The sequence below is a fragment of the Myxocyprinus asiaticus genome, chromosome 26, assembly GCF_019703515.2.
Source record: "Myxocyprinus asiaticus isolate MX2 ecotype Aquarium Trade chromosome 26, UBuf_Myxa_2, whole genome shotgun sequence".
NCBI lineage: Eukaryota > Metazoa > Chordata > Actinopteri > Cypriniformes > Catostomidae > Myxocyprinus > Myxocyprinus asiaticus.
This window is the reverse complement of record NC_059369.1, coordinates 10,458,599-10,471,470: the sequence shown is the minus strand read 5'-3', so window position 1 is coordinate 10,471,470 and position 12,872 is coordinate 10,458,599. Positions and strand designations below refer to the sequence as shown.

The 12,872-nt window shown below is 42.4% G+C and overlaps 1 protein-coding gene across 2 annotated transcripts in view; it reads left to right on the top strand.

Annotated features, from left to right (window-relative positions):
* Positions 1 to 12,872, top strand: part of cntn5 (contactin 5) — a 427,194-nt gene that overhangs the window by 370,690 nt on the left and 43,632 nt on the right. For both annotated transcript variants that reach the window (XM_051656265.1, XM_051656264.1), the window contains exons 13-14: positions 4,835 to 4,962; positions 5,365 to 5,540. In XM_051656265.1, coding sequence (XP_051512225.1) covers positions 4,835 to 4,962; positions 5,365 to 5,540 — 304 coding nt within the window. The remainder of the gene's footprint in view (positions 1 to 4,834; positions 4,963 to 5,364; positions 5,541 to 12,872) is intronic.

The following is a 12,872-nucleotide window of genomic DNA, read 5'->3' as shown; positions in this document are numbered from 1 at the left end:
GTATATTTTAATGAAGTGGCGCAAAGCGCAGTTTGCTATTTTCCTGAGAATAGGTCATTGCGTTTCAAAATTACATCTGTTTTCAGTGTAAACTCTGTTCCTGCATTTGCAGTTTGGATATTCCACCAACAGGTGCTAATAAAATTAATGTCCAAACTCTGAAAATATAATGGATCATTAAATTATTTACCTGACATAATGTAGCCGTTTTATGAAACAAAAATGTATGAGATTTGTGTTAAACTTTCTAGAGGTTATGCTTGATTTTATTTTATTTTATTATTTTTTTATTATTATCATTATTATTAGTATTAGTATGTTTATATTTAAAAATGTTTTTATGATCTAGTTTTAATTAGTATTTTTCCACCTGTTTTCATTGAGTGATGCTTTAGTCACTGCAGAAGAGGGCAGTGAAAGAATGTACATTAATTTATATAAGATTTTTTGGTCATTATGGGCTGGGTCACTTGAGTGATAATGGATTCATTCTTTTCCCACTTCAACAGAATAGTTTATAATGGATTTTCAGTCAAATGTTTGTTGAAATGAGCGAAATAAAATTTGCAGTCCTACCCATTTGCGTAGATGTTTGTGTCTGTAGCAGAAGGATTTTCGGACATTAGCTGCATCCAAGAAAGGCATCTCTAGATGAAGAGAAGTTCAATTGTGAGAAGAGCAGGGGTGCGATCGAAGCTGCCCTGCGTTTATCTGACATTGACAGCTGTGCGGAGTTAATGAAGGTCTGTAATTAACATGGATTTCCATTCATGTTCAAGGGTTTTGTGTTCTAAATGAAATGTATTAACTCCATTAGTTTAAAAGTATGGCCAGCCACCCTCAAAAATGCTAGGGCCAGTATCTCAGAAACATCAGCAAAGGAGCCATAGTTGGGGAAATGAAAACTAAAAGTCAATTTCTTGATCAATAATTTTTTCTCATTTTGGAGTAAAACTATCTAAACATTCTTGAAACAAGATACACTTACTTGAGATGCAAAACGGCATAAAAGATTAATGGGGGAATTGACTGAGAATGAATTGTGCCGTTTAAAGTGCTGTTTATTTGCACAAGGCGTCTGCGCTGGTTTAGTGCCTGATTCAAGGAATTATGCAGATCTGGCAATGGCGCAAATGCGTCCACAAAATCTGCATGCGCAGTTCTGATCTAAGGGCAGATACTGAGTAATATATAGCAGAGGATGCAGCACTCCACTGTGATATGGACTTTACAGCACCACTCCTCTACTGTGATCCGAACACCTGAAACATTGGTTTAACATGCCGAAAGTACGCTTGACTACACCGCGCATCTGGAAATATGCAAAGTTTTAACACCCTTTGGTATATTACTACTGCCATGTTTTCTATAATATGTACACAAATATGTCTTTTAAATAAGATTCAGTTTATCGCCTGCTTTTGCGAATTGTTAATTGCACTGTTCAAATGGCACAGAGTTTTGTGAATAAAGCACAATCTATAATGAGCCTAATTTGAATAGAAAAAAGGCGTGTTTGCATGGAAAGGAATGACTATGACTTAATAACAGTACCCAAGACACAGCAGTATTTTAACACTGTTTAGTGAATTACCCTTCCTGTTTTCCACTGTGTCTATCTGGTTGTTCTTGTACAGCATACTGTTCTGGGTTTATTGTAGATTTTTCAGAGGTGTGGATTGTTAAAGCAATGACTTTGCATTGAAAGGCCTGAAATATATTTAGGTGGCTCTACTAGGACATTTAATTTTTACTGCCTTCGTCATGAAGGCTGATTTGCATATTGCTTATACCCACTGGTCTCCACGGTGTGTCCTCTCTGTCTCTGTGTCCTTGTCGAATGTGGGTTTTTGCCATCCGCTTCTTGAGAGAACGTCTCCTGGCTGATGTCTCCTTATGAATTTTCCATGTACGGGTTACACTTTGTCATGCCTTTGTGAGTTTTTTTGTCTGGCAATTCTCATCAGCCTCTGCTAGATGAGGGAGCTTAACGCTGTAAATATGGAAGCCAAATATCACGAGACAAATTAATAGGAAAGAAATTAGACTGACGGCTCCCTTTTGTCGAGACTGTTCGTTTTAGGCTGAATTTTAATTTTAATAGAGTTATTGCTTTGTAAATATTCATCCTCACACCTCTGCCAATCAAAGCACAGGTATGGAAATACTCAGGAATATTGTAGGAATATGAACATAGATGGGGGTGAACATTCCTGTCCGAATCATTGCGGTATCTGAAGGTTGCCAGAGTCTAGTGATTGGCCAGTTGTGTTTTCACACTTGGTTTGTTTCTTGACTTATAATATTTATTAAATTGCATTGTTGAATACTTGATTGTGATTGGTTGACTAAAATACCAAGGCAAAATCACAGCAATCACTTCACAGCAAAATTATCAACCTTCAAAAGACTTGGAATTTGACGCACGATTCACATTACTGTTATGATATTTTTGCGTCATTTTTTACGCTTTAAAGTGACGCCTGTAGATTTGATCAACTTCGATAACATGCTGGAATACACAGTAACCATTTTAGCACATGTACTTTGGTGCCACTTAAGGAGATGGCTTTTTAAGAGCTATATTATAACTGAGACCCTGCTGCTTATATACTGGAGATCTCAGGTGGTTTCTTAGACACATTCATTTATTTAGAAGCCTCCATTGTGTTCCTCTGGACATCAGACAAGAAATGAGATGAGTTTTGTTTGAAGTTAATTCATTATAAAAGGTGATCTGTGAAACTGCTCTCATTTCAGTGAATGTACTGAGCGATAAGATAAAAGAAAAGCTGGAGTTATCTGTGTAAAATTCAATTTGCCTTGCTGCTCTCTCTTGGTTTTTAAAGGATGAAATGTCATTAGGAGTATATCTCATCGTGACTCACTCTCAAATTAACAGTCTTCTGATTAAGGCTGTTTGATGTGCTATATACTCAGGCATGATATTAATGATCCAAGAATTTATGTCCGTATCAGCATCTACTTTTTTCTTTTTAAGACCCCTATGTGTGTTTGATTATTCTTTTAAGCATGAGGTAAATTATATTTTAATCTTTATATAGAATTATCCATATACTTCTTGATCTCTTTCATAGTTCAATATACCACTGTTAAAAGCCCTTTCGTTGTTTGAACAGTTTATTGGCTAATTTCTGTTGATAGCCATCAATGTAACAATCCTCACTGACAGATTACTATCAGTCAGTTAACATTGTAAATGACTTCATTGACATTATTATCTTTAAATCTAGATGTTAAATGAAAATGAAGGACAACACTTGTTCATAGAGTGTAATTAGGCCTATTTTTTGTCAGTTCACTTCGATCGCAAGTTAAACCATTTTGGTGGCTGTTTTTACTCATTTACTAAATCATTTTTGCCCTTATTTTTTAAATTCTGCTTTAATTTAGGATATTCTAAAGTGTCCTTGAGCTTTTAAAAGATGTTTTTATAAATAAAAATAATAATAATAATAATAATAATTATTATTATTATTTACATAGTTATGTGTTTGTGTTGGTGCTCATAATATATTTCTGATTATAAATAAAAAGAGTTTTAAAGCACTTTATAAATATAATAATAATATAATACAAGTAATACAAGTATTCTTGTTATTATTAGTAGTAGTAGCAGTAGTGTCAAATAATAATAATAATAATTATTATTATTATTATTTGATTCATTGATTCATATTTTAATAGTTATGTGTTTGTGTGCATGATACATTTATGTGTCTGTAAAAGAATATCATATAATAAATATGTATTAAATGAAATAAATGTTGTGATAACCGTGTAATCTTGTGGACATTTTAAGTCATTAAAAAAAAAAAAAAAAAACAACATTTAAATACAATTTAATAAAGCATTCTTTATGGTCAGATCACACATTATATAAAAGTGATAAATAAGTACTGTGGTGGTACCATAGCCTAGTGTTGGTATCAGATGTTAAACCACTGTTAATTCAGATGTGGTACTGAATGAGTATCATAATTATGTACCATGGTATTTAAATGGTACTCCAAGTCAAGTATTTCAAAGAAAACCATGGTACTATCAAGCCTCATGTACCAAACATGATGCAATTGTATTGGTACATGTCCAAAAAACTTGGTAAAATCATGGCACTTTTTATACAGTAGTGTAAATTATATTAATTTATATATATATATATATATATATATATATATAGACATACACACACACACACTACCGGTCAAACATTTTGAAACACTTACTCTTCCTTTATTATATTGATTTTTCACATTTTAGAATAATAGTATAGTCATTAAAACTATGGAATAACATAAATGGAACTATGGGAATTATGTTGTGACTAAACAAAATCCAAAATAAATCAAAACTGTGTTATATTTTAGCATCTTGAAAGTAGTCACCCTTTGCCTAGAATTTGCAGACATGTACTCTTGACATTTTCTCAACCAACTTCTTGAGGTATCACCCTGGGATGTATATATATATATATGTGTGTGTGTGTGTGTGTGTGTGTGTGTGTCTACTGTATATGTATTTTTACAAATTTCAGGTTAAATGTCATGTGTGAACATAAACTTTTTGAAAATACTAGTAAATTTTGCACTGGCAATTTCCCTTAATGAGAAGTTGTATCATTACCTATACATTTCCATACTGATGTTATGTGTGAACAGCAACGGGTTTCCTGTAATTTACCTGGTTGCATGTGTGAACGGGGCTATTGTTTATTTTAGGCAAATCTGTTTACAGTATTTTTATCTTCTGAAGCAGAGCATAAATATTTTCTCTAGGAGATGAATTTCATCCTCTTTTTTTTTTTTTTTTTCAGGATCATGTTGCTTCGAAACAACACCCTCCGCATAATTAACTCCAGTCGCAGTGATGAGGGAAGCTATGTGTGCCGCGCCGAGAACCAGTTTGGATCAGCGGAGTTGACGACCGTGCTGCTAGTGAAAGGTAAGAGAGACTCATCAACCCATAAACCTGACCGCGCCTATGGTTAACCACACACATGACCAAATAGAGCCATGCCTGGTTGAGCTGAGACAGATGTAAGAAAACTTCATTGCATCTGACCAGGCGTGAGGCAGGTTTTTATGCTGATTCAAGAATCTGCTTACAGAAGCATCCACTGTCTCCTGGAATTGTTGAGGAGGTTATTTCAGCAGGTGTAATACATTCTTAGTTAATTTCCCCAATGTGTCTTCACTTTAGACATTAAGTTAATTTTCCTATGTCAATTATTGCAGTTTTTTTTTTCTTTTTTTCTGTATGTTTTGGTGTTTTTGACACAACTGCAGATGTTCTTCACCTTTTCACTTATATGGTGATGACAGGATGATGTTGTTGTGATTGCAGAGGCCATGCGGGTGGAGTTGAGCCCCATGCGTGTTGAGGTGACAGTGGGAGAGAGTGTGGTACTTAGCTGTAAAGTCACCCACGACCCTTCGCTGGACGTGTCCTTCCTGTGGCTGCTCAACAACCAGCCTCTCAATACACAGCATGAGGGCAGTCACTTTGAGTACATTCAAACAGTAAGAACTCTCTTCACTACAGATGTGCCACTGTGTCCTTGTGAAGAGGTTGTAGGTGAAATCCAGTTAAATCAACTGGCTGTGCATCTGTTTTGGGGTTATCTTGTTGGGTTTTATGGTGTTTTGTGGATGGTACATTAATATCATTTACACCACCTTATTGTTTGAAGGGATGCATATCACATCAATGACCATTGATATGTAAGTGGTATATTGTATCGGTCAATATTATAATTTTGTAAATCATTGATATCCCCCTGAATAACCTGATAATATCAGTTGTTTTTTTTACCTAGTTCAAGCAGAAAACTCTTTTCTAAAATTACTGATATAGATGTGGTATAATCATATCGGTCAGTATTAGCATTTTAAAAATAACTGGCACTAACCTAATTAGACTGATATTGGAAGCAGATAATATCAGAACGTTTTTCTTAGTTTAGACAGTTAACTCTTTTTTAATAAATCACAGATATGTCAATGGTATGGCACAGATATGTCAGTATCGGTCATTATTTGCATTTTGTAAAGAATTGGCATTAAATTAATTAGGCTAATATTGCAAGAAGATAATATCAGAGCTGTTTCCCCCAATTTAGACAGCTAACTCTTTTTCATAAATCACAGATATATCTGTGGTATATCAGTATCAGTCAATAGTAGTGTTTTGTAAATTACTGGCATCAAACTTATTAGACGTATAGTCAAAGCAGATAATATCAGTGCTTTTTTTCAATTCAGACAGTTGAATCTTTTTCACAAATCGCAGATATATTGGTATCGGCCAATATTAGTGTTTTAATAAAGAATTGGCATCAACCTTATTAAGCCAATAATGGAAGTGGATAATGTCAGAGTTTTTTTTTTTTTTTCTTTTTTTTTTTAAAGTTAACTCTGTATCGTAAATCACAGATATGACGGTGGTATAAATCGGTATCGGTCAGTATTAGTGTTTTGTAAATTATTGGCATTAACCTAATTAGGCTGATATTGGAAGCAGATAATATCATAAATTTTTACCCAATTCAGACAGTTAACTCTTTCTCATAGATCACAGATTTATCAGTGTTATATCTGTATCGGTCAGTATTAGCATTTTATAAATTACTGGCATCAACCTTATGAGATTTACACTGGAATATTGATCATATTAGTTATCAACCATAAAAAATAAAAAAATAAAAAATAATTACAAAATGACTACTGTATTAGCTGAAATTTTTATATCGGAGCATCTCAAATCTTTGCTTTTTGGGTGATACTGCTCTACTTTTCCCCAACAATGTTTAACTTCTCTCATGGCTGTGAAAACAGTATCATATCTCTATCTTCAATCTGTTGCTCCTGAACATATGGAGTCACAGTAACTTATTTTAAGCATGCCACATTTCACCAAATCCTGCTTTAACACGAGTAAGAATCAATCCAGTGAAAGGTCAGCCAGGACCGTATGTCATCATGATGAAAGACCCGCTGTGAATCACACCATTATGTTTATCAGAGTCTCAGAGGAGCAGCAGTCCTGCACACCCTCCACCTTTCCTGCAGGTTTCAGAACGTTCCCTGATTATACTGCATCAGCAGGCATTCTGCCACCACAAAACACTACAATGAAGTGATTTCACACACCTAGATGGTTGTTGTGCTTTTGGATATTGCTTTGATTTCTTTTTTCCAAAGCTACTGGTTGTATTGTGCCAGAACACATAAATATTGTGAGGGGATCAAGCAAAAAAATAAAAAGAATAATTTTATATATATATATATATATATATATATATATATATATATATATATATATATATATATATATATATATATATCGTGAAAATTATATTTTGATCTTCTGTATAAGCAAAAAATAGTGAAATATTGCTTTAGGGTAGATATTGTTTCTGCTATGGTATGTTTTAAAACACAATATATCTGTTCCAAAACCTAGTGATAGGCAGCTGCCCTCTAAGGTAGTATCCTAAAAAAAAAAAAAAAAAAAATGAATAGATTTGGAGCACTCTAAATAGGCACCACAAAAGTGTGTAAACAGTGTATTTAGGTGTTTCTTGAAGATAGAGAGACACTTGGCTGTTCGGTTGGAGTTCATTCTACCATAAAAGTGTCTCTACTGGCATTACAATCGTGCAAACTAAATTATTTATGTTTACATAATGTTCTCATGTAGCTGTTAACTTCCCAGTGTTAATTAATACATTATGAGATACTTGTACCATCAGATCTTCTCAGTGCTGAACCTTAGAAGTGTCTACTCAGCAGAAAGATGTGGAGTAGGCACAGGTTACTAAAATATTCATAGCACATTTCCGTTCCTTGAAACAAAAAAGAATGTTTGAAAAGAGTTTCTGCATTTGTCAAACAATTGTCTATTTTTTTATTTAAGTACTTTTTGTCTTTGTTTCAAAACCATAAGTAAGAACAAGAGAGAAGTACTTTTTTTCTCAATACAATAATAAAATTCTCTCTGTAAACAGTATATATACAGTACTGTGCAAAAGTTTTATGCACTTGTGAAAAATGTTGCATAGTGATGATGTCTTCAAAAATAATGACATAAATAGTTCCTTATCTGTCACTCACTCGACGTTGTGTCGATGTAGTGACACTAGGGGTCACTCTTGGGAGCCCGAGACACCTCTGGTCTTTAATAAAAGGCCAATGAAAATTGATGAGTGGTATTTGCATGCCACTCCCCCGGACATACAGGTATAAAAGGAGCTGGTATGCAACCACTCATTCAGATTTTCTCTTCGGAGCCGAACGGTCGATGTTTACTGATGGATCTGACGGTGCATTTCAGCAGCTTCTCCCTCCTCTGCACTGGTGCACTGCAGAGAATGCCACTGGGCGCTTCGGCAGAAATAAGAGAGGATATTTTTCTAAAAGAGTATATTTCTCTAAAAGAGCGGCACACACGGAACGTCTTTTTAAAGATGCCTTTCTGTTTGTGTGTTATTCCTGGTTGCGGTCATTATCTCTCAACTTCTGACAGTCACGATCACTGTCTTTCGTGTCAGGGCGCGACCCATGGGGGGACAGTGTACGTGGATGGATCATGTACTCATTGCGAGAACATGACCATGGCAACGTTGCGGTTGCGGCTTGCTTTCATAAGAAAGCAAGCCACCCAAGCGGCTCCCCGCCTCGGTCCTTCTACCTACAGGTATGAGGCCAGCGCGGCTAGTACTGGGGGCGATTTGGGGACCCCAATGGGACCACCTCCGCCGGATATCCCCCCACGGACATCCTATTCCCCAGCACGCTCGTCTGCCCTGATCGGGCTTCTGGATGAGTCCGCCGGCTCGTCTCACAGCGAGTTCGACCTCTTGTTCGGAGCCTGCGAAGCTGATGAGCTCTCGAGCGCAGCATCAGAAAGCGGGCTCGTCCAGTCGGACACGGAAGCCTCAGCTGGGCTTTCCACCTCGGGTACAGTCGCCCAGTCACAGGCTGACGCAGAAATGGTGGACATGCTTTACCGGGCAGCCACGCCCCGCTCCAGTTCCTTTCTTCCGGGCACCTTTTACTGCCCGGTCCTGATCTTTTAGCTCCCCCGCCCTCAATACCCTCGATGGTAGCGCGGCCAGGGGCTATTCAGCGATTCTCCCGGTGGATAGGCGGTGCACCTATGCCTGCAGAGCGCCACCACCTGGTGCGGGTGCCCAAAGCTCCCGTCCAAGGCCTGTAGGTTTACATCGTCCCTGACAGCCAAAGCCTACAGCAAGTCCACCAAGCCAAGGCGCTAAAGGAACTGCACGAGGGTAGTTCCACCCCAGATTTGATGCAGGAGCTGCACTCGGTGACCGAGCTCACTCTCCGGGCGATGAAGGTCACGTCGTGGTCTCTCAGGCGGGCGATGTCCACCTTGGTGGTCCAGGAGCACCAGCTTTGGCTCAACCTGGTCGAGATGGGTGAGGCCGACAAGGCACGGTTCCTTGCTGCCCCCATTTCCCTGATTGGTCTATTCAGCGACACCGTCGAGGACTTTGCCCAGCAGTTCTCGACGGTGAAGCAGCAGATGGAGGCTATCCGGCACATCCTGCCCCGGCGCGGCTCAAGATCCCGCACCCCACCTGCTCGTCGCCAAGGGCATCCCCCTGCGGTGACTGCACCGGCTCCGCCGCAGCCCACCCCTTCGGCCCGGCCCCGGCGTGGAGCCCACCACAGGAAGCAGATGCCACCCATCTCACGGCCGGCCACCAACAACCCACGAAAGGCTTCGAAGCACCCCTGAGACAGGCGACCCAGGGACGACAAACCCCACTGGGGCCCTTCCTACCCTGTCCCAAGCTGTTCAGGGGTAGGTCACGAGGAGCCAGGTAAGTGCTTTGATGTCCCTGAACTCAGCATGGCCACAACATGGCATAGCACCTCGGGCTCCACCCCGCCGTGAGGCCCCACCTGCCGGTATGTCCGACAAGATTGTTCCCTTGGTCCCCCTCGCCCGGAGCTTGGATGCGTGACTTGCGCTTTCCAATCGTCGCGATGGCTGATCCGGACCGTCCAACTCGGCTATGCGATTCAGTTCGCCAGGCGTCTGCCCAGGTTCAGCGGCATCCACTTCACCTCGGTGAAGGGTGAGAACGCTGCTACCTTGCACGCGGAGATCGCTACCCTCCTACGGAAGGATGCGATAGAGCCCGTCCCTCCGGCCAAGATGAAGAAGGGGTTTTACAGCCCCTACTTCACTGTACCGAAAAAAGGCAGTGGGTTGCGTCCAATTTTGGACCTGCGAGTACTGAACCGGGCTTTACACAGACTCCCGTTCAAGACGATGATGCAAAAACGCATTCTGGCAAGCGTCCGGCGTCAAGATTGGTTTGTGGCGGTAGGACGCGTACTTCCATGTCTCAATTCTACCTTGACACAGACCCTTCCTGCGGTTTGCATTCGAGGGTTGGGCGTATCAGTACAAGGTCCTCCCTTTCGGCCTGTCCTTGTGCCCTCGCGTCTTCACGAAGGTCACAGAGGCAGCCCTTACCCCGTTAAGGGAAGTGGGAATTCGCATCCTCAACTATCTTGATGATTGGCTAATCCTAGCTCACTCTCGGGATGTGTTGTATGCACACAGGGACCTGGTGCTCTCACACCTCAGCCGACTAGGCCTTTGGGACAACTGGGAAAAGAGCAAGCTCCTTCCGGTTCACAGCATCTCTTTTCTCAGTTTGGAGTTGGACTCAGTCTCATTGATGGTGCACCTCACGAACGAGCGCGCACAGTCGGTGCTGACCTGTTTGAAGGCATTCAGACAGAAAACAGCGGTTCCACTGAAACTCTTTCAGAGGCTCCTGGGGCATATGACATCCACAGCGGTGGCCACACCACTCGGGTTGATGCATATGAGCCCGCTTCAGCACTGGCTTCAGACTCGAGTCCTGAGATGGGCATGGTGCCACGGGACACATCACGCCGGTCTGTCACCGCCTCTTCAGCCCTTGGACCGACCTCACATTTCTAGGGGCAGGCATTCCCCTAGATCAGGTCTCCAGGTGCGTCATGGTTACAACAGACGCCTCCAAAACGGGCTGGGGCACTGTATGCAACAGGCATGCAGCCGCCGGCTTATGGACGGGCCCGTGGCTGCATTGGCACATCAACTGCCTCGAGTTGCTGGCAATTCTGCTTGCCCTGTGGAGGTTTCGGCCGTTGATCCAGGGCAAGCATGTGTTAGTTCGGATAGACAACACAGCAACGGTAGCATATGTCAACTGTCAAGGCGGCCTGCACTCCCGTTGTATGTCACAACTCACCTGCCGTCTCCTCTGGAGTCAGCAGCACCTCAAATCGTTGCGAGCCACTCACATCCTGGGCGACCTCAACACTGCAGCAGACACGCTGTCATGGCAGGTTACCCTCAGGGGAGAGTGGAGACTCCACCCTCAGGTGGTCCAGCTAATTTGGAGTCGATTCATGCAGGCACAGGTAGACCTGTTCGCCTCCCAAGAATCCTCCCACTGCCTGCTCTGGTACGCCCTGACCGAGGCAACTCTCGGTATAGACACGCTGGCACACAGCTGGTCCCGCGGTGGTAGACACAATCACTCAGGCTAGGGTCCCCCTACGAGGCGCCTGTATGCCTTTAAGTGGCGTCTGTTTGCTAAGTGGTGTTCTTCCCGATGCGAAAACCCCCAGAGAAGCGCAGTCAGATCGGTGCTTTCCTTCCTGCAGGAGAGGTTGGAAGGGCGGCTGTCCCCCTCCACCTTGAAGGTGTATGTAGCCGCTATAGTGGCACTCCACGACACAGTGGACGGTAAGTCCTTAGGGAAGCACGACCTGATCATCAGGTCCCTGAGAGGCACCAGGAGGTTGAATCCCTTCAGACCGCGCCTCGTTCCCTCATGGGACCTCTCTGTAGTTCTTCAGGGTCTACAGAGAGCCCCCTTTGAGCCCTTGCAGTCAGATGAGCTAAAGGCATTCTCTTTGAAGACTGCCCTCCTGACTGCGCTCACTTCCATCAAGAGGGTAGGAGACCTGCAAGCGTTCTCTGTCAGTGAAACATGCCTGGAGTTCGGTCTGGGCTACTCTCACGTGATCCTGAGACCCACGACCCCTTTTAGGGACCAGGTGGTGAACCTGCAAGTGCTGCCCCCGGGAGGAGGCAGACCCAGCCCTGACATTGCTGTGTCCGGTGCGCGCTTTACACATCTATTTGGATCGCACGCAGAGCTTTTAAGTCTCTGAGCAGCTCTTTGTCTGTTTTGGTGGACAGCGGAAAGGAAGCACCGTCTCCGAGCAGAGGATCGCCCACTGGCTCATTGACGCCACAACTATGGCATATCACGCCTAGGACGTGCCGCCCCCGGTAGGGCTACGGGCCCATTCTACCAGGGGTGTGGCGGCTTCCTGGGCCTTGACCAGTGGCCCTTCTCTAACAGACATTTGCAGAGCAGCGGGCTGGGCAACACCCAACACCTTGCGTGGTTCTACAATCTCTGGGTGGAACCGGTTTCGTCTCGTGTAGTGGCATGTACAAGCAGGTAAGTCCGGGAGAGCTGGCCAGGTGTATTGCTTGGGCATAGTGCCTTTCTCCTCCCCTGAGCTGAAGACGTGCGCTGTTGACTCCCAGTAGTGTTCACAAACTGTGTTCCCTGGTTGATTTCCTCCGAGCCCTGTGGCAGACGAGTTTGCGGAGAAACTCGCTGCCGGCTCAGTACACGTGCTAACTAAGCCTTGTACTGGGGTAGGTGCTCCGCATGTGGTGGTTCCCCGTAGGTAACCCCATGCGATGTATATCTTCTGCTAATTTGTTTCCCTGTTGGTAATCTGCGTCTTCCTTGGGCAGAGGCCCCTCTGCCCCTGTCACCATGCTTGTAGTAACTCCTC